Source organism: Varanus komodoensis, unplaced genomic scaffold (genome assembly GCF_004798865.1).
Source record: "Varanus komodoensis strain SLA01 unplaced genomic scaffold, ASM479886v1 scaffold39, whole genome shotgun sequence".
Classification (NCBI taxonomy): Eukaryota; Metazoa; Chordata; class Lepidosauria; order Squamata; family Varanidae; genus Varanus; species Varanus komodoensis.
This window is the reverse complement of record NW_025335922.1, coordinates 2,287,225-2,308,301: the sequence shown is the minus strand read 5'-3', so window position 1 is coordinate 2,308,301 and position 21,077 is coordinate 2,287,225. Positions and strand designations below refer to the sequence as shown.

The 21,077-nt window shown below is 41.6% G+C and overlaps 3 protein-coding genes across 5 annotated transcripts; 2 read left to right on the top strand and 1 right to left on the bottom strand.

Moving 5' to 3' along the window:
• Positions 1–12,069, bottom strand: EIF3D (eukaryotic translation initiation factor 3 subunit D). 2 transcript variants are annotated; one of them, XM_044441022.1, is made up of 15 exons: positions 11,925–12,069; positions 9,640–9,773; positions 8,391–8,436; positions 7,742–7,878; positions 7,227–7,312; positions 6,119–6,191; positions 5,864–5,976; positions 4,971–5,103; positions 4,698–4,845; positions 4,393–4,523; positions 4,095–4,180; positions 3,779–3,908; positions 3,177–3,319; positions 819–1,099; positions 1–145 (listed from the first exon to the last, which is right to left on the bottom strand). In XM_044441022.1, the coding sequence occupies exons 2-15, from the start codon at positions 9,760–9,762 to the stop codon at positions 132–134; spliced, it is 1,644 nt and encodes a 547-aa protein (XP_044296957.1). In that variant the 5' UTR covers positions 9,763–9,773; positions 11,925–12,069; the 3' UTR covers positions 1–131. The 2 variants fall into 2 exon arrangements, with proteins under 2 accessions (XP_044296957.1, XP_044296958.1); XM_044441023.1 differs by lacking the exon at positions 11,925–12,069 and adding an exon at positions 11,788–11,918.
• Positions 12,046–15,699, top strand: LOC123028795 (apolipoprotein L6-like). Its single transcript, XM_044441024.1, has 3 exons — positions 12,046–12,124; positions 13,681–13,890; positions 14,377–15,699. Exons 2-3 carry the CDS (start codon positions 13,692–13,694, stop codon positions 15,282–15,284), a joined length of 1,107 nt encoding a protein of 368 aa, XP_044296959.1. The 5' UTR covers positions 12,046–12,124; positions 13,681–13,691; the 3' UTR covers positions 15,285–15,699.
• A 1,974-nt stretch (positions 15,700–17,673) lies between these two features.
• LOC123028796 (apolipoprotein L3-like) lies at positions 17,674–21,071 on the top strand. Of its 2 annotated transcripts, none has more exons than XM_044441025.1 (2): positions 17,674–17,830; positions 19,335–21,071. In XM_044441025.1, exons 1-2 carry the CDS (start codon positions 17,710–17,712, stop codon positions 20,237–20,239), a joined length of 1,026 nt encoding a protein of 341 aa, XP_044296960.1. In that variant the 5' UTR covers positions 17,674–17,709; the 3' UTR covers positions 20,240–21,071. The 2 variants fall into 2 exon arrangements, with proteins under 2 accessions (XP_044296960.1, XP_044296961.1); XM_044441026.1 differs by having other exon boundaries at positions 17,674–17,912.
• Positions 21,072–21,077: the final 6 nt, after the last annotated feature.

Below are 21,077 nucleotides of genomic sequence, written 5' to 3'. Positions count from 1 at the left end.
TCTCATCAAGATTTTATTTTAATTCCTTAGGGTCTAAGCAAATGAAGTGCAGATTCAGCTTTGATCCGTCATGAAGAATACAAAACTTGAACGTGCCTTCAAAGAGTTGCTGCTGCTTTTGGCTGAAATGTTCAGCTCTCTTCCTCTGCAACACAAAGAGAAATTGAAATAAGAGCATTTCTTTCCATCCTGAGGCAAGCCACCAAGAGAAATAACACTGAAGAATTAACACAGCTATAAACTTTGGTCATTCTCACAATGCCAAAAGTTGGTTTATGTACAGTCAAACAGTAACTTTCTGCATAGCAGGACATCCTTTTTAGTAGGCTGGAACCAGACAGTTGGCAATCTACATTCTCACTACAACAGTATTACTGAACTACAATTGTTTGGGAAGAAAAATCTTAAAAATTTGACAAGCTATAATGAGGTGTATGTACAGCTAGTCAGAAAATAAACAGGTTAAATCCTTGTAAACATTCACAGTATAGTGTAATTCTCCAAATACTGGACCAATGTTAACTAGATCCCATACTGAACTTCTTTCCAGAGTCACACGGTCCCTTTTGCCCTAGCTACTACTGTACATGCAGTCTGCTATTGCTAATGTTCGTCTTGGTCAAGATCTTAACTGACTTTATAGTTATGGTCTTGACTGATCTCTCTGAACTGTATCTTTATCAGACGGTTTAGTACATTTGCTCCTCTAGATAACAAAAGAACACAAGCTAGTCTGACAGAACAGCTTTGGTACCTGTCAGACTAGAACCTCAGTCTCATGTATTAACATTGCTAGTAGGCTCCTGATAGTTTGTTACCTTCCTCCTCCTCCTCCTCCTCCTCCTCATCCTCATCTTCATCAGAGCTGAAAGTGCCATCGGGCAGGCTGTAAACACGGATGACCTGCTTGTTGGGATCTTTCAAGATGAGGTACTTGCCCTCATCCAGTTTCATGCAGATGTCAATTACACATCGCAGGATACCCCAGGCATTCTCCATGCTTAAATTAATTTGGCTGGCAAATTCATTGGGTTTAAACTGCTGTGTGCCCAGAATCACATGGCGTGAAGAGTCTTTCACATGGTATCGGGACACATACCTAGCAAGGATGGAAAAACAAGAGTGAGGAATATAATGACATGGTCTATAGCAGGGTGATATAAAAGACATGGCTACTAATCATAAAGTCCTGGCTTGACCTTTGGGCTTAGGTCACTCTGCCTCAGACAGAGGTTGGCATAATAACACTGACTTATTATACAGGTTTTATATTTCTGCAAGGAACTCAAACACGCAGAGCAAGGAACATGCAGCTAGAAAAGGACTTACTTCCTCAATGCCATTTGTTGTTATGGCTGGTTTGGTCCAATTTTTTTAGGACAGCAGTATACTGGGGAAAAGGGAACACCTTGCATTTATTCTGCAAGAAAGACTTGGTTTAAACTGCCAGGTTTTTTCTTTTCCTCCTTGAGAAATGAAATGCAAGATAAGCCGATTAAGAGCTGAATAGGTATTCCCTATATCTGTTTTGCCATGAGATATAGGGAAGCAGCACAGTCAAATCCTGTGGCTTTGCTGAGTAATCTTTACCACTGGGGCCTGGAATTCTGTGCTATATATGCTTGGATAATGACAGTCCTTCCCATCTCAGATAAAAAGAATTATTCTTTAAGAAATGGATTTGATATTAAAAGGAAATGATCTTTGCTTACTCACTGAGGAAAACTGGATTCATTATTATTTGGGAAGATAAAGAAGCAGAGAGAGAAATAGCCAATTAAGAGTATAGAAAAGTTGGGGAATTAAAAGAATAGATATGAGAGAGAAGAACAAAGAATATGTGCTGTCTACTACTAATGCTGCTGCTTCCTCCCGCTCCCTTCTCCTGACTTCAACTTTTACATGTTTTCCTTGGTCCTAAGTCTCGTAATTCACTCCAGGTCCTGAGAAATTGCTATTCGTTCTATGAAAGCATCCCTCTCTCTCAAGATTTCCGCTTGCAATTTGCAGAGTTAAATCTATTTTTAATCTGTTGAAACAGCTGAAATTTTGAATGAGTTGACATTAAAGTTGAGAAGAAATAATTGGGAGTACAAAGCAAGAATTGCTAATGTCACTGTTTTGTATTGCCATTGCACTGTTCTGTTTCTTCTGTTAATTTCCATACTTTAGTAATTTTATAATTTAATCATTCCACATTTTCCTTTTCAAACGTTATCTATTTCATTTACTCTCATGAGTAGAGGCATACACAGTTTGTCTGCCATGACTTTCTAAAATATGTTTGTCAAGCTTATTTTAGTTATGGTCTGATGCATAATCTCCTTCAAGATCACAGGAGGAAACTATTTCAGAGTCAAATAAGAGCCTAGATTTCAATTACCACCAGTATACTACAATATGTTAAACTAAAACTAAGTAACATTCAGAAGATCTGTGACCCAGTTGACATATAGCTAGCGTTTGCTGTGTAAATTGAGACAGAGACCAAGATTTATAATGTGGCAATGTATATTAGCATAGCAGAAAAACTTAAAACTGGATTTTGTAACAAATACACTTTGATGTCCTTGAAGAACTTATCTCCAGTTATACAGGCTTGGTAGTATTTTATTATTGGCTTGTCATGAGCATTTCTTATGTGTGTTATGTATCAGGGCTGTCAAAGCAGTAATAAACTACTGGTCTGACAAGCAATGGAGAGTTCTAATGCTCTGGTTCCGAATGTCAGCTCAGGTAGCCTCAAGTTCATTAAATGGTATCAGGATCCAAGTAAAGTTCCCAGGTATCCTTAACAAAACATGTTCTAGTAATGATGCTTGCTCAAAATAAAAAGGAAACAAACAACATATTGAATGATCACAATGAGCAAATATGTTTCTCTTGCTCAAAGCGGCTCCATTACAGGCAGACTTAGCAAAAAAAGAACAAAAGAATTAAGGTCTGAAGTACCGCACATCAACCACATGAAGTTCTTCCTCAAGGTCTACTCACTTGCTACCTCTAGTTCCACATTTTAGAATTCAGGTGCTTACTTGGAGAAATGTGCCAGACTAGCTGCTGTAATTCTAACCCTACTCCAAAAGACCTGGTTTCCCTCATGTGGGCATCCTTGTCTCTTCTTGCAGAAAAAAATCCCCAAAACACAAAAACAAACAAAAACTACTTGGACTCACCCCAGCTTAAGATATTCTGATCCAGCAAGCAGTGCACAACATGTCCAACGGGCAAGTTTGTAGCTGTTGTTTTTCAGTTCGGTGGCAATCACAGCACCTCTCTGGGAGTCCAGTTTTTGACGCCAGTCTACGCCATTACAATGCTAGAAAAGGGGATCAGTAAATTAAGAGTCTTACACAGCAGCAGTTATGCCATACTATACCAATTTATGATCTGGACACAATTTCTTACTACTATACTTGTTTCACAATGACTTGCAATGCTAGAAAGGAAGATTCCACCTTTATACCTACTAATATGAGAGGCATTCAAAGAAGTGAGGATCTGGGAATCTTCCTTCATCACTTGACATGGAAGAGAAAAACCAGTCATTTAACTGGCTCTCTTGCAGTAAATTGAAAATGGGAGAGAAAATCCATGTATTCTGAGCAAGTCAGAGTCAAGACAAAAAGTGCAAATGAATAACATGCAGCCCAAAGATTCTAGGAATCCTTTTTTGAATGCAGAAGTGGCATGGCATGCACATAAACTGCTTTCTCCATTTTAACTTAACAGCCAACAAGGCACAAAAATTTTAACTTTGTTCTTTGGTCTTTCTTACCCTTGAATCCCATTCATTCAGTGTTTTAATGTTGATAAAAGATACTTCTCCATTGGCTCCAGTCATTACTCCATCATGTTCACAGCGTACTATCAGGTCTATGTCATCACCAAGTTTCCACCTTCGGTATCTACAACCAAAAATGCTAGTCACCAACCTTACCATTAGTGATTTGCTTGAACTTAATCCAAATATGATGGCAGCCTACACAAGTAGTAACAATGAGTCTTCATAGAAGCTGTAACAAATCTGGAAGTCAACCATGAGTCAACATGGCCTCTCAAGACCTATCTATGTGCTACAAACAACAACATACCGGTAAGCAACAGAAGCCACCTCATTCTTATCCATATCATCTTCCACAAATGGATTTGGATTGGGAAATGTGTATTTTTCTTTTCCCTGTAGAAGATGACCAGCAAAATATTTTACCAATAGCATCAAGTAATATGGTCAGGCCTCAGAAAAGAGCCTTTCCAGTGGCCCAGCTTTCTAGTCACTTTTTCCCCACCAACGCTTTCACCCAAATCTTTGTAATCCGTTTCTGTGGTGCTATCATGTTGACTAGTAACATGTTTCCCAAATAACTAAGCCCATTGCCTTTTTGCCATTACCATTCTCAGGCACTGCTGAGAGAAGTTGTGGTTGATGTAGGTGGCTTCCATAGCAAGGTTGCGGGGTGAATTGAAGGAATTGCCCTCATCCTGCGGTGGTTCATTTGCAGTCTCACTCACTGTCAGGAGATCTGAGGATAAAGCCAAGCACAAATGATAAAGCAGAGAGGCAGTGACACTGGACAGCATGACAGTTTGATTTTTCACAGGTATTACTTGTTCCTCCCAGGGAGGAACTACATAACTGAACAATTTCCAGCTACCCCTTATCACCTTGTTCTGCACTGCATGCAGGGAAAACTCACCGAAGTCAGAGTTGTCCCTTTTGTCAAAGAAGAGCTTGGATCCAACTCTTTGGACAATGATATCCCAGGAATAAACAGAACGGGTGCAAGACATGAGAGTAGCTAGGATCGCATCTGTAGCAAATACATTCCCTTGAGTCTTCGCCAGCTATGCAAAGAGAAAAGTCATATGGATGAGAATAAGCACTGTTGCTGAAAAAACAAAACAGAAAGCCCAGTGGTTCCAATGCTCCTGCTATAGGATAAATGAAAGAGGTGGATTAGATATTATACCTTACGAATTACTGGATCATCAGTGGTAGTTACGGTATGGAAGATACGTTTGATACTACGAAGGGACTTTTCATTTCTTGTGGTGATGCGGTCAAAGGCTTTATCATAGTATTCCAGGGCCCCACAGCACTCTCTGCAGGAACAAAGAAATGATGCTCATGAAATGTTCTCGCTAGAAGAGTCACGGGACAGTAAAAAGTGGCCAAACCAATCCAGAAATATACATAGATCATGACTATGAGAACTGACAATCAGAGCAGCATAAAGATTGAAGTGCTGGACTGGTATTTGGGTTCTAGTCCCTACTGGGTGACTTTGAGCCAGTCACCCACTCTCAGCCTAACCTACCTCATTGGAATGTTGTGAAGATAAGATGAAGAGAAAGAAGATTATGTAAGACACCTTGGTTTCCTTCCAGGAAAAGAGGAGGGATAAAAGTATAATAAATATATACATAAATAAATTTAATGGTTTCTTTGCCTCTCTTCTGCCTTTAACCAACCCAGAGCTGAGGGACAAGCTTCAGCCACTAAGCAGTTAACTGCATTTTAGAAAATGCCAATCACAGAAATTGGGCTTTAGGTTGGATTAACCAAGAACCTTCATTTCCTATAATCTAGCCATGTAATTTGTGTTCATAGCTCAGATACATAAAATAGATAAAAGCCACTGAATGTCAAGCTGTTAGTACTTCAAACATACATAAGGTTATATTGTCTGGCAGGAGGTGTGACTGCTGTTGATTCTAGTTAGGCATGCTCAGAATCAGATCAGAGATCAGTTTGTCTTGATCAAGAAACAAGAACATTAGTTAAAGCACTGTGGAACACGTGAAAAAAAGCCACAAGTCACATGTTGCTGAACTCAAATTTTCAGTCTTCTCAAGGACTTACATGTCTTGAGGTTCTGACACCTCCAGATATCTCATCTTCATCAGCCTAGGAAAATCCATCTCTTCCTTCACCTCCCAGTCACTGCGAACTTCCACAGAGGAGTCACGAGGCTTCTGTTGTGCAGACCAAGAAAGTACAGGCAAATGGAAGAAAGGGTAGAGACAGCATAGTGTCATTTAAAGTGGGACCTGTCTAATTTAGTCCCAGTAACAATCTAGGAAAAATCTTACCTTCTAAGAAAGTGGGTTACTTTACCTGAGATTTTTGATCCCATTTTTGTCTTACTCCAAATTGCTTTTGAAACTTCTTTTGCAGGCGCAGTCTATCCCTGAAGTGACATAAAAACAATAATTCCATGAAGACAAATGGGGCTGTTCATCCCAAAGGAATAAAGAAACCTAAGTGGCTAAGTACAAAGGAATTTTTGCTAAACTTCTGGGGACCCCAGAGAACTGTGAGGAAATGTATTACTTCACTCAAGAATCAAAAACTTTAATATAGCTACTTAAAATCTACAGCATAATTTCTAAGACCAGAGCACCACTTGGTGGAATGGCTAGAAAGAAATTTAACAAATCAAATCAAATATTCACTTTAAGAATATTTCATTTATACTTTGTTGTAAACTGCTTAGAGTGCTTTGGCTACAGGTGGCATAGAAATTAAATGAATATTAACACGATTATATGTTTCCCTAGACAGCATCAGGAAGGCAGCTTCTTTGGATTCCCAGATCTGAGGTAGGAAACAGCATTCCAACCTTGAAGTCTGGATTCCATATTCTGATTTCCACTTTTCAAACACACACACACAGAGCTGGAGAAGAGCAAGCTATGCTGGCTGCTTCTCTGAAGCTGGAAAATTGATGCTGGAGATGGGGTAAATGTGGGGGTTCAGGGAGAACACTGGGACTGGCAAGACCTAAGGAAACCTGGTGGAACTCCAGCTTCCTTCCTTTCCTGTTTGACGCACCATAGCCTGATGGCTTAAATCAGCTGCCTAGGTGACTGAAAGAGTGGGAGGAGTGGGGAGGTGGAGAGTGCCACCACTGTTCCCCTAGCTCTGTGGAGGATGCTTGCAAGACTTCAAGTCTGAAGGCTTCTAAGCGTGAAGGACACAAACCACATGGTTGCACCCTTATAGTATTTAAGTGATTTAAATATAATATTTTAAACACAAAGAAAATTATCCCTGACCTTTGGTCTGGTTTTGGAACCCTATCATAATCCATTCAGCAGTCATACAAATGCAGATGTCGCACAACACAGCTCAATGAACTGTTTTTTCTTTTTTTCCCCTCTTTTCGAAAGTCTGTTTACACTAGCTCTGCTGGACAATACTAGAGCTGAATTCTTCCAAGTACCTCTCCTTCTGCTTGGCACTTTTAGGCAGCGTCTGCATGTTGAACTGAAGGATATTTCGACGGTCCTTGTCCCTCCGAAGGTTCCTCTGAAAGGAAACATTCATTTCAATAAGACTGCATGGCACAATTCACTGAGGAATCACCCCTTGGAATGAAAGCCCCTCTCCAGGCCACACTGCAAGCCATTTCTGCCCACTGTTCATGGTTGTGCATGGAATATGCAAGCAAAAGTGTAATTAATAATTTGCAAAGTAAAACTGAGGAAAAACAGCATGCAATAACTATACACTTCTAATTCCATAAAAGAACGGACACAGAATGACTTCATCTAACAACCACATGTTTGAAAAAGTTATTCTCAATAATATTGTGGGATTATTCCACAAACCCCAGAAAGATTGCCTATTAAGGATACAGAGCTACCTGCATGAGTCCAGCGCCTAACAGCTTAATATATAAAACTTCACTAGCTCTTGGGACTCAAATCTAAGCTCATAAATAGGACCACACCATACCTGGGCAAACCTCATGCGATTTCTCTGGTACGCAGTCTTTTGTGTACGTGCTGTGTCTACCAGCTGGAAACTGGCCTCATCTTCCTCATGGAAATATGCATATTGGCTTCCTCCACCAAACTGGGATGAATATTTATCTAGAAAATACAATGGTCTCTCATCACCTTAGTGCTCAAGACTGTGATTTCCTAGAACACACAGGACAGAAATAATCTTCCTAAACTTATAAATAGGAACTGCAGGAGAATACTTGTTGAGTAACTGGTAAGAACAAGAGATGTAATACAAGTGTGCCTTTCTGAAGTATCATGACTGATCACAACTTTCTCTTTTTTTTTTTTTTTTCCTCATGGAAAAGGAAAGGAATTTCTACTACTAATGTGATTAGTGCTGATGAGATGTGCCCTAGTTTTTTGCTTACCTGAAGCATACTTACATGACTGCATCACTGTTTGCATGACCAAAATCAACCATAATATTTCATTCAGACAGCAGAAACTCGCTAAACAAGATCTAGTATTACTGTTCTAAGCACTTCAGCAGAAGGGCACAATTGTAGAAAAGCTTTTATTTAATATTCTCTTGTAGTGATGGAAGACAACAAGTAATTCCAAGCAAAGAATGTCAAAGAAGAGCAATCACATCTTACTTGTGTATCGCTTATCCTGGTAAGTAGCTCCTGTCCAGTCTGCAACCTAGTTAAAATAAAAAAATATGAATAGGGTTAAGCTAATGCACGTAATAAAACCATGTGGCGGTTTCTAGGCAGTCTCTAAAACTGCCTCTCAATCAAGCTAGACTTCCCTCTGTCAGAATTTCAAAATTAAGATCTTTCTCTGACAGAAGTAGAACCAGTGTACCCGTTATCCTAGCCAGTATACTGCTCAAGATGGCACTTCCATACCAATCCACAGAAAGTAGCTGTAACAAGCAGCAGAAGAGCCTATTGTATAGATTCATGGATTCACATATTATTTTCCATGTCTTTGCTAAACAGTCCTGGTGACTGAAAGAGACCCTGCATGTGATAACAGCAATGCACATATGTTACATCTGAAGGCTGGAAATCCACTAAAGGAGGATTGTTTTCTGTGAAACCTTTGTGGTACATAACATGCATAACACCACTTACATTGCCATAAAGTCTGAAAGGTGTAGGATTAGATAAGGTCCTGCCTTCAGGTATGTGCCCAATTAATACTGTAGATCTTTAAATTCATTATGTCAGAGCTTGTTGCCAATTCAGTGTGCAGATTCCTTAACTAGAGCAGGTTGCTTGTCTGCACAACTGTGTGTGGAGGGGAGTGGGCACATACACAATCCTATGCCCCCAACATCCCACTAGTGCCCAGCAACCAGTCAGACCTTTACATGTTAAGCCCAAAAAACTGCAAAAGTCTGTGTAAGTGCATCCAGCTGAATACACTGAATACACATTGCGAACCCACGATCACAATGTTTGCTTGATCAACATTTCTGTTCACAAGTATTCTCAGTGTATGTTCAACTGAACACAGAGCTCTTGACAGACCTTCATGCTTACAGGTGAAAGTCTAAATAGTATCTGAGCATATGGTCTCACTGGGGGCTTCTGGCCCGTGTGCAAGCCAGTAAATGCTTACAGAGGGCTCAGATCATTCAGTATGAGCCAGATTAGCAACAAAAGCTAATTTAAAAATGACATTTCACATCCTTAAATGTTGTTATGTGGCTTGGGTCAATATCAGCAGTCTTTGCACTGCAGAAACTGGGTGCAGCCTCCTAAGCATCAAAGAAGCTGTCAAGAAGGCAGCCTTGGACAGAAAAGTGTCAAACAGGGCTGTGAAAGGGAATACACTAACCACAAATACTAGAATCCATTAATACAAATATTTATGCAAGGATATGTTGAGAAATACCTTGCCAAGCCGATCTCCTTTGCTGAAGGGCTGATAAGGCATATCTTTGAACTGCTCAGGAACAGCACATGGACCCCAGCCTGAGGGATTGTCCTGGATAACAGGTGTTATGAACCTTGCCATCTTCTATAATTCTAGTGAATGAATGAAGACAATATGATCATCAAGCAACTATAAAACAATAATGCATGTTCAAACAGTAGCTAATACTTGTGTTTTAGGTGGGCAATGATTTTTAAAAACCAAGTGACACTAGAGCAAAGTCATTTAAGGGAATGGCCAAACCTTAAATCTTCATATTCATATTGTTGAAATGACTTGACACAGAAAAGTGGGGAATGAAGATCAGAAAATGGAATAATCCATCCACTCCTTGTTCAGATACAGAAAATGCAGTTCTTGAGACAGTCCAGTATAATCAGCTAACATCTTTTAGATTCCCAGGAATCTCTGTTTAATTTAGTCTAGGTTTCTAGCCCTGAAGAACATGTTGAAAATGGTAGTGTATCATGAGACAGAGACCACATAAGACACCAAAATTAATGTTTAAAGATTTGTAATTTGGCAACACTACCTTTAAGGTGATACCCCACAGTTTTTGGTTTTTAAAATATGCACTACAAAACCAGTTCAACAAAACTTAGCACATACTCATCTTATAATGTTGCTCTCAGTTTGCCAATGTGTACAAGTTAACCTTACTGTAAAATGGAAAGAATGCTCTATTCCTACAGCTCCTGGTGATTCCAATACGTCCTTGATGTTTAACACTCCTGTTTCCCTCCTGTATAGTAGTGGACCATTATAATTATAAAGTAGTAAACTTCAGGAGGCATAACTTTTTCCCAGGAAAACTTTATTAATGGACTATGGACCAGTGACTAAAATATCTGGAGTTTTCAAGTGTTTGAAACAAAGACGATCAAAAATGTATAGCTGAATATGCAAACAATAAACCAAATATTTTGCATTAGAGACCTCTTATTTCCCAAATACTCTCCTTTAGTTTACCCTTATGAACTGTACCTAATTAAACACAATTATTTTGTGAGATCTGATCAGTTTTCATCTTTGAACATAAGAACAAGAAATTTAGGATTTGCTACTATTATCTATGAAAACTGCTAGCAAGGCTGAACAGCTGCTAGAATTCTATAAAGTCAGCACTTTAACTTAAAAACACCCACTCAACATCCCCAGTCCACATCCTTGTTTCAGATGTGGATGCCTTGCATTTAATTAATAGCTTTATGCAGAAACTGCATACAGGATACATGGAATTCCATGCAGGTGACTGGTTTAATGGAGGCAGTATAATGCTCTCATTCCATCTGCTGCCAGACTCCAGCAGGATAGTACTTTTTTGTTTTATTTCGGCAGGCTTTATGTTGGTTTAGAAGGATGACTGGCTAATACTGAGAACCAGTGTGGTAAAGTTGCCAGAGTGATAGATTAAGCCAATACAAGTTCTAATTTCCACTTGCCCATGAACCTCATTGAATGACTTTGGGCCAGTCTAGAAATTAAATAAAGTGGAGAAGAGAAGGATCATAACAAGTTGCCTAAAGTTCTCTAGAAGAAAAAAAGCAGATATAAATCCTCCCTCCCTCACACAGCCTTCTTCTAGGCAGGGTCCTCCATGGATTAATAAACATCTGCAATCAATACAAGCCCAGTCTACACATTAAACAACAGTGAAACAACGTGGAGAGAAATGTTCTTTAAAAAAAAATTCAAATAATATCAATTGTAGACAGGTACGCTTCTAGTTGTTCTGAAGTGCTACGAACATATCCTACTCTTGTCTCTCACTTCCGGCGCTATTCGAGAAAGAGCAGGAGGGTGCGTTTGTGTGATGGAGAAAGAGAATGGGGGCGTGGGGAGAACCAGATCTAACGACCATTGTCAGATTAGTCTTGAACAAAGAAAACTATCTTGGAAAATTAGCACTAAGATCACAGGGCTTTTACAACATATTTAGTGACGTTGAGAGACATGGCGGTCAGTAAATAGGCCCTTGCGGTGAGTCTAAGCGTCTGAATGGGACAACGCGTCCACGGGACACCAAAAAAAGGACAAAGCAGTCAATGGATTGAGTGCAGCGTAAGGTTGAGGGGCCAAGTGAGAGGTCGCAGGAGACCCCCTCACCTGAAAGGCGGCGGGGCCGTTCCGGACACGCCCCACGTGTAGCCACGGCACAGCTCATCCAGATGAACGAGGGAGAAACAGGCCGGCGTCCCTAAACTGGGGAAGGGCAGAAGGTCGGCCCCAGGCTTCTCTCTCACCTGTACGCCCTAAGCGGGCCCCGATGGCGGCAGATTCGGCCCAAGGGGAGCAGGTAACGAGAAGCGGCCTTCACAGACACATCAGTCTGGAGTCAACCCCACTTCCGGCCCGGCTTTCACAGCGATGGCGTCATTATGCCGCGACTCCAGAACTGTCGTAAAAGATGCGTTTCGGCAGTGACACGTAGAGGAGTTAGAAGCTCTTAAAGAAAATTAGTAGTATTCTTTATACACTTAATTGTATGCTTACACTGGAGTAAGTCTGAACTCTGCAGGGCTTATTTCCCACATAAGTAGTGAAGAGCTCTTGTCGTGCCTTAAAAACAAGCGCGCAATCGTATCCATGTTTGGAAGGAAAAAAGTTCTACAATTCCCAGTTTTATCTAGCCCGTTTTGTTTGCTGCGAATGCTGGGAGTTGTAGGATTTTGGGATGTATAACACCTAGGATTGCATCCTTCGATATCTACACTGATGCAAACTTTTATGAACTAGAGTCCACTTGATTTTCATTAGATTAAAAACGCAATCCTAGTTATGTCTCATCAGAAGTACGCCCTACTGAGATCAGTGGGGTTTATTCCCAGGTAAGTACATAGGATTGCAAGCAGTACCAACTGCTATTAATTCTATTAAACAGGGATGATTTTCCTGTCTGAATAAAATACAGTTTTTCCTTCCAGGGTTGGATGGTGGCAAGTTTGCCTGGGCATCAAGTGTCCTCCTTTCCCCCAATGGTAGTACCAAGAGAAGTACCTGCCTTTTCTATTTTAATTTGGGTTTGTTTTAATCCAGTTTTTGAACAAGCATGCTATCCTCTGTGCATGCTAGTCAATGGAACACAAAGCTTGTTCCATGTTGGTTAGAACTTAACTCCGCTTTAGCCTCACTTCAGACTTGCCATATTGATAATAGAAACCCCTACGCCTACGGGATTATTGTAAACTCTTAAAATCCAGACCATCTTACATCGTACATGGTACTAGCAACTCTTACACAGTACTAGCTACTCTTTCGGCCTCAGTCTGATCCTCAGCTTGCATTGGTAGTGTGGCGGGTTGGCTGGACCAGCCAGTCAACCTCGGCAAGCGGCGCGAGAAAGTTTAAAGAAAGAAAAAAAAAAGACTGCAGTCCAGAAATCAGTTACAAAGCATGCTCGGTTAAGTTGCAGGGGGAGAACAGCAAAAACTTCTTCCCCCAAGGTTTTTTCTTCTTCTCTCTTTTCTCCTTCACCACCGGCATCTGCTTTTATTACTTCACACTTTTTACCTAGGCATTTGAATACAGCCAATTAGCCATTGTATACAAGCAGCCAACACCTTAATGCTTAGGTTACAAGCCTTATATGGTTACAAGCCTTATATAGTTACAAGCCTTATATGGTTACATAGGTAAATTACAATACTCTTGGTCTTCGTGTGGTACGTGAGTACAGCATGACCCAGCAATGAATTCCCACAGGTAGCACTTAAAAACAAACCCCATCGAGTTAAAATGACATGTACTCTTTTCTTCACAGCTTTAATTGGATTGATGGAGTGCACGCACGGTGGTGTTCAGTCGCAATTACATAAAAGTCTGGCATTATTCCAAACTCTTCTAGGAAGGCACCTGTTAAGGATTAACTGGGAGATACATAGTAATGTCAAGGGAAACTAGAATATCACTTGTTTAAAGAAAAGGATTTTACGTATCCACGAGCACGACCAATGCATAGACAGTTTCACTTTCGTTCGTAAGAAACGGAATCATATTAAACCTTCCCAGTCATGGAGTTATCGTGGCTCTTGAGCTTGCTGATCCTCTTGCTGCTACTCGTCAATTTAGTTTTAATTTATCTCCTCATATGGGGGACTCCTCGACTGACAAGCGGGCGCTCCGCGCGAAATGAACGAGCCGCCGAGACCTCGACTTCGCGGGGGGAACTCGCCCTGATCGCGGAGGAAAAAGCTACAGGAGCCGAGCATGGTAGGATGCTGCTCACCCCCTCCCTTGGGGAAACGGAGCAGGAGAAAAGAGATGTTTCCCTAAGCTGGAGCAAAAGCAGGAGAAAGCTGTTCTGTACAGGCTTCCTAACTTATTTGTGGAGTTTTATTAGGCGGTGTTGGGGGCGGGGGCGAACGTCAGACGAAATCATCTTTTATCTTCAACCGCCTGGATTTGTTCAGCGCTTCCTTTTTGCTCTTGGGGCAACAGATCAGTTAATGCAGGATCCTTCTCCTGTCTGCTGCCCTCCAGACCTGTTGCACTGCCGGTCCCACAATTTTTAGCCACCATGTCATTTGCTTGGCATGGTGGTTGAGTGGCCCAAGGGCAGCCAGATGATCTTATGACTGGCCTAAGGGCAGCCAGTGAGAACTTTATGGCTGAACGGGGATTGGAAACTGCTGAGCTTTAGAAACCACACACTGAATTATACTTTTTTTTTTTTTTTTTTTGGTGGGGGGGGAATAGATGCGGAGAAGAAGAGAACCAAGAAGGAACAAGTTGGTGTAAATTGTACCATCTTTCTAGACACATTTCCTGCCAAGAAAGAAATAATTCAACAGTGCATTTCAAGCCTTCGGGAAATGGCAGACTGCATTGATGAGACCCATAAAAACTGTGCCATTGCCACTGTTGCTGTGAACATTACAAGCACTTCATCTGAGATCTTGAAAATGGTGTCCCAGTTCTTGGCCCCTTCCTCAGCAACTGGGAGTTTACACACAGCTATCGCTGGGATTAGTTTAGAGATGGTTGCCAAAATTACAGATGTTTCTACTGCTCTATTTAAAAGTGATTATGATTCCAAGAAAAAGAAAAATGTGGAAGATAAGATGAAGGAAGTTGACATGGCCTTAAGAACACTGATGAACTCTGATGAAATTCAATTCAATTCTGAATTGCCCATAGCTAGAGGGGAAAATCTCAATTCTGCTCTTGCACTTCCTGACTTGCTTCAGGCTGGGGAGGGCTTTAAAACAAACATAAGTGCACTGAATAAACATATAAAGGCACTTAATTGCATCCGAAGGAATCCTGAGTTAAAGGATTTAGCCATGAAAGTTGCTGCAGGAGACAGCAGCGAAAACGCAGACAATAAGGAAGTTGAAAAATTTGAAGAAAACTTTGCTGGAACTCCCCTGGGGTTGACCAAAGATGATAAACTGAAGAATGCTGCATGGTCTATATGTGTTCTCATGGGAACTATCAAGAACACTGTTGATTCAGTCACACAAATGAGAGAGGGAATCAAAGCAGAAATGGCAGTCAATATCAGAAGCAAGGCTAACCAGCTAGACAAGATACTGCAGAACCTGGAGAGGTTCTATGAAGAAATGAAAGCTGAGGACCACTCAGTCAAGCTAAAGTCTACATAAACTGGCATCTTGTGGTTTACAATGGCTGTCCAGATGTTCCCAGGAAATTGCTAGGCAGGAGTGAAGCAGTACCCCTGCTCTATTCTTCTTTAAGACTTAAAGGGTGATGAATATGTTTTATTTCTACAGAGAAGCATTTACTCAAGCAAAGACTGTCATGTTATTGATCTGTCTTGTAAATATCTCATTACCCCACCCCAATTTTAGTGTATATTCAGTAGTGTTTTTTCTCCTATCCTGATTCTTTGGGCATTTATGCCACTGTAACAGGGTGCCTCTTCTCTGAAGGAATCCTGGGAACTGTAGTTTTCAGAGGTGCTGATTTTTTTTGGCGGGGGAAGCATATTTTATATGCTTTTCTGGAGGAATGGTGGTTATTGGGAATAGAGTTAGGGTAGTGCATAGCATTAGTACAGTATTGTTTTAATGTATTTTGTATTTGATGTTGTAAGCCACCCCGAGGCCTTGGCAAGGGGCGGCATAGAAATGTTTTAATAAATAAATAAATAAAAATATACAGTATAGTGAACTTTCCCAGTGTCCAAAGCTCAGAATAGTTTCTCAAAGGCATGCCAAACCCTCATGGTCTTCAGCTTGTTAGCAAGAGCACCATAGATTATTGCCTTGAAGCTGCCTTCCTCAATCATTCTATAAATAAAGTCGGCCTTTGCACTGAGTACAGTACTGTGTGTCTTACTGAAACAGCTTCATTTCCAGGAAATGGAGGCAGGAGCCTCCATATATCTGGACAGACTCTGTTGTAGTAAGAGAAAGGAACTTTTTAAAATCTATGGTAAGAGACATTGTCTTTTGTTTTCTGTCTGTGGAGAAATTTATGCATTGCTTATTCAGGTGCCTTTGGAAGCCCACAGAGCATCCCCTGACCTATTCAGGGAACCAGTGCAGTCCCACAAAATAAAGTATAAACTTTCTTTTGTTTGCTTATGTTCTGCATCTATTTTTCATCATTGTATTCAATAAATGGTATATCATCTTTGATACAGGTGGTTTTGTTTCTTTCTAAGTGTCTTTAATCTGAACTGAGGTGCCTTGGTTGGACCAAGTCTTTGGGGTTGAAAACTGGCACATAGCAGAAATACTTTTAGTCCTGATAGCTAAGTCATTTGAAAAAAATGATGCTGGTGATTAAACATGCAGGCGAACACAAACTATGGAACTTGTTAGCCTAAGCTACTAAACTGGATGTATTAAAAAGGATTAGAGAAATTGGAAAGTAAAGCTATGTGTGTTTTCCTTGATGGTGTAACTTAGTGTCCTGCAATAGCAGGGGACTGGACCTGATGGCCTTCTGGCCCCTTCCAACTGTACTATTCTATGATTCTGTGCTGGTTGCATGCTACATGATTTGCCTAATTATCCTCATCCTCTGAACACAGTGGGAGCATGATAGGGGGTGGCTCTGAAATTACCCCAGAATCCTACAACAAACCATGGTTTCTGGTGTTTTTGAACTTGTCAGTGCTGTCTACCTTGTCTGGTTCATCTGTTGCAAAGGGCATTATCTTCATGGATCAAGACAGGGAAAAATGGTAGACAGAGTTGAATACCATGAAATGCAAAAAACAGACTGTGACCATTCACAGCAACAGTAATACCATCTTTCCAACATGAATATTGAATTTGAATAGCCCCTGGGATTGTAGCTCTAATGGAACAACAGCTGTGTTCTTCCTGCACCTTCCCCCACCCCAAATCAATAGGTAGCAGTAAACAGAGAAGTATTTTCTTTCGCGGATCTAATCTGAGGTGATTTAATTGAGATTTTGAACATTTAAATGTGCTACCCATCTACATGGGAGTTAACAGCACATGAGGACTGTGTACCCAATTAAGCCCTGGATGTGGCTACAAAGCATTGGTGGGACCGGGGCAGGGGTGGGGGGGATGCCTGACTGTTTGATTCACCTTTGCTGTCACCTGAGAGCTGTTTGGAGGAGGAAGATTTTGGTTGCACATTCAAGACATCTTTAGCCCCACTTCTGACCTACCATGTCGACAGCAGTATACACTGCAGGGTTGTTGTAAGCTTTTCATTCAGCCCGTCCCCCAATTTGTGACGTGCAATTGCACTGGAACTGAGATTCAATAGGGGAATCACTGGAACGTTTTAAAACCAAAGCAAAAAATCACAGCGGAGCCCAGGACGCGAGTTAGAAACGACTCTCTCTTTTGGTATATCTTGTTTGAGAAGGAGAAAGGAAGCACAGTCGTGGCTCTGCTTAAGCCCTCGACCTCGCTGTAGAATGCACTCTTTCAAATTGGAAGAGCTCGGGTCGTGGGCGGGAAACCGGAGTACCTTCTGCCCTTCACTTTCGCACGACGGGCTTTCGCTTTCGCTTTCGCCTTCGCCGCCTTCGCCTCCTGGTGGAAAGGAAGAGTGACGCCTAGAAAACTCAAGAAGACGATGGAGCTGTTTTCAGTCTCCGGGTGCCTGATCTTTTTACTGTGCCTTAATTTAGCCTTATTTTATCTGTATCTACTGAAGACCCGTTGCTCGACAAGCGGGAGCTCCGCGCAAGATGAAGGTAGGCGCCGAGCCCTCGACGTCGCGGAAGAGACTCGCCCCAGTCTCTGCGGAGGAGGCTGCTCAGACCGGGGCCGGACAGGGTAGGGCGCTGCTCACCGCCCCCAGTGGGGAAAGGGAGCAGGGAGCGGGGGGCCGGCAATGGGAGCAGCCCTGCCTTGGTGCGGACCGGGCCAGGGCCGTGTGTGCCCTTGGGACAGGCTCGTGGTGCTGCGACAGCCGGGCCTTGTGTCCAAAGGCCACCCCACCACCTGCAGCCCAAACCGAGCAACCAATGACCGTGGGGTGCAGGGTTAACAAAACTCGCGTTATTCCTGCGCTTCTTCGGGTGCGACGCCTTCAAGGAGTGTCAAACACAAAACTGCAGGCGCTCAGAGATTTCTTTTTCTAGCTTTCAATAAGTGTCGACAAATCCTTTCGTTTTCCTTCTAGCATACCAGGATTGTAGAAGTAGTTCACAAGCCTTAGAATACCAGTTGTGGGGTGGACAGGGACTGGATGAATCTTCCTTGTGTGCCTCACAAGTTGTCCTACCCATGACCGTCTCAAGTGCAAGGGACTTGAGGCAGCTTAAAGACTGGCACTTTTATTAGGGTTTAAGCTTTTATGGATTATACATGGGATAACAAGTCTGAAGCATTGTATTATCCTGGGTTACAGAGACGCGTTTGGGGAACATGGGACCTGGGTTGTAAAGCTATGAGGTCAGAGTGAAATGAATCCAGGAAATATAGACAGTTGGGGTGGTACCTTTGTATCAATGAGCTGATTGATGCACTCAGTATGGTTTAAGCACATACCCCCTTCTTGCTAGAAGGTCAGGAGACAGCATGGAAACACTTGAACTGCAGCTCACCTCTTTCATGCTAAAATCTGGTGGTGAAGCTCCTTTGTTCAAAAATGGCCACTTTCAGATCAGCAGTGGAATGTCCCAGAAGGCTGAAATTTTTTTAATAGTGTGATTTCAGATGCCAGATCAGTGTCCATTTATTATTTTGCATGGTGATCGAGCTGTTTGTCCTATGCAGAGTGCAGCAAAACAGCCCAGTCTCCACATGTTTGTGCCCAGTGGTCTGCAGACCACAGAAGCTCATGTCGTAGATGGTGTTTGGGCAAAATGGTGACTCACACTAGAGAACTGAGTATGGGTTGAGTGTGGGCTGTTGCTCAGTTGTGGGATGTTGTGTTGTCTGAACCCAGTCAAGATAATAAACCATGGTGAACAACCACTGTTCACAACCAAACAGCAAGCCACAGGTTCTCTTTGTGTGTTCATCATGGCTAACAAGCAGTGGCTTCTTAGCACAGCAGAATTCAGATAATATGATAATCCTCATTTCAACAGCAACCCATAATTCAAAAGCAACCCCCATACTTGAGTGGGGGTTATCATGACTGGCCCTTGTAGTCATAACCTGATACTCCAGCTTCTACACCACAATGGCTTCATTGAAAAGTGCTGCTCTTTAGGCCACATCCAGTAAAATACTTTTTTTTTTAAACAGATACAGAGGAAAACAATGCTGAAGTAAAAAATCTCTGCTTACTTTTTGCCCAATTTCTGAAGGAATTTCCTGGTCAGAGGCAAACAATTAAACAGTGCATCACATGCCTTCGGGAAATGGCAGACCAGGTTGACAAGATACATAAGAACTGTACCATCACCAGTCTTATTGGAAATGTTACATCTGCTTTATCTGAGGTCTTCAGAATGGGGTCACAATTCTTAGACTCTTCTTCAGCACGTGGATCTTTACACACTGCTATCGCTGGAATAAGTTTTGGGGTTTGTGGCACAGCTGTTGATGTAGGTGCTAATATATTTGAAAGTGTTTACAAAATGCAGAAAAAAGAAAAAACTGAAGACCTGTTGAAGGAGGGAACGAACTCCCTAAGAAAGCTGATAGGACCTAGTGAAATGAATTTCACTTCTGAATTGCCCTTAAGTACCTGGAGAATTGCATCGGATATTATCCCAACTATTTTTTCAGTTGGCACAACAATGTCCGCTGGGAAACGACTCCATACCCATATAAAAGCATTGAAGTGTGTCAAAGAAAAACCTGAGTTGCTAGATTTAGCCATGAAAGTTGCTGCTGGCCAGGGAGATAAAGAAGAGATCAAGAAAGTGTGGAGTAATTTTCAGGGAACTCTCCTTGCAAAAACCAAAAGTGAAAGAATGCAGGATGTAGCATGGTCCCTATGCACTATCCTAGGAAATATCAAGAAAATTGCTGAAGGTGTCATGGAATTGAGAGATGGTGCCGAGGATGAAATGGCAGCCAGAATCAGAGAAAAAGCTAATCAGCTGCAAAAAGAACTACAGAGACTGAATAAGCTTTATGAGTGGCTAAAAGAGCAGGGCATAACAGAATATGAGTCATGCCCACCCAAGCCTAAATTCATATAACCTTGCATTCTGTTCACCTCCAGGAAGTCAACCAGCCGGGCATGATGGCAATAGTCTCCATTCTGCTCTTGAGATGATTGAAACAAAAAAACCCAGTTCCAACCTGATATGTCATCCCCAGATTTTAATCAGAAACATTGAAATGGAGATGATAGTATCCTTAATTTGGGGATGGGCAACTTGTGTTCCTTCAGCTGTGTTGCTCTGTAACTCCCATCAGCCCTAATCATTGGTTCTGCTGGCTAGGACTGATGGAAGCTTTGGCTTTCTGGTTGTTTTGGACTACAAGTTGGCCACCCCTGCCTTAATCTGTAAGTTTTTCCTTTTATGAAAGGACTCCTGGAAATGGTGGAAATTCTGATTTCTTTTGAGTTGGGACACTGATCAATTGTCAATTTGATTGGTCAGTAGACTGCCCATTATTTAACTGTGCACAGATATGTTACTATACTGTCAATGTTGTCTGAAGAACTGTCCTGCCGCCTGTTTAGCAAAATTGCCTTTCAAGTTTGATTTTAAAAGTTTTACTTTTACAGTAATTGATAGATTCTGACCCTTCCCCCTTTTGTTTGCTTATAATAATGGTTGTTATTTTGGTTTATTTCTGCTTTAATTTCATAAGAATCTGTTTGACTGCATGGTTGAGCCTGATGTTCTAGGATAAAAACTGCAGGGTGACCCTGTTATTCTAGGAAAGGGTCCCCTAACATTTTGGACCTGTGGACATATTTGGGGGTTTGAGAAACTGCTGTGTGCACCTGCACAAAATGGCTCCCGTGAAGGATGTGACTATTCCCAGAATAGCCTGGCTAATCAAAAGGCAAGTAAATCTCTCATT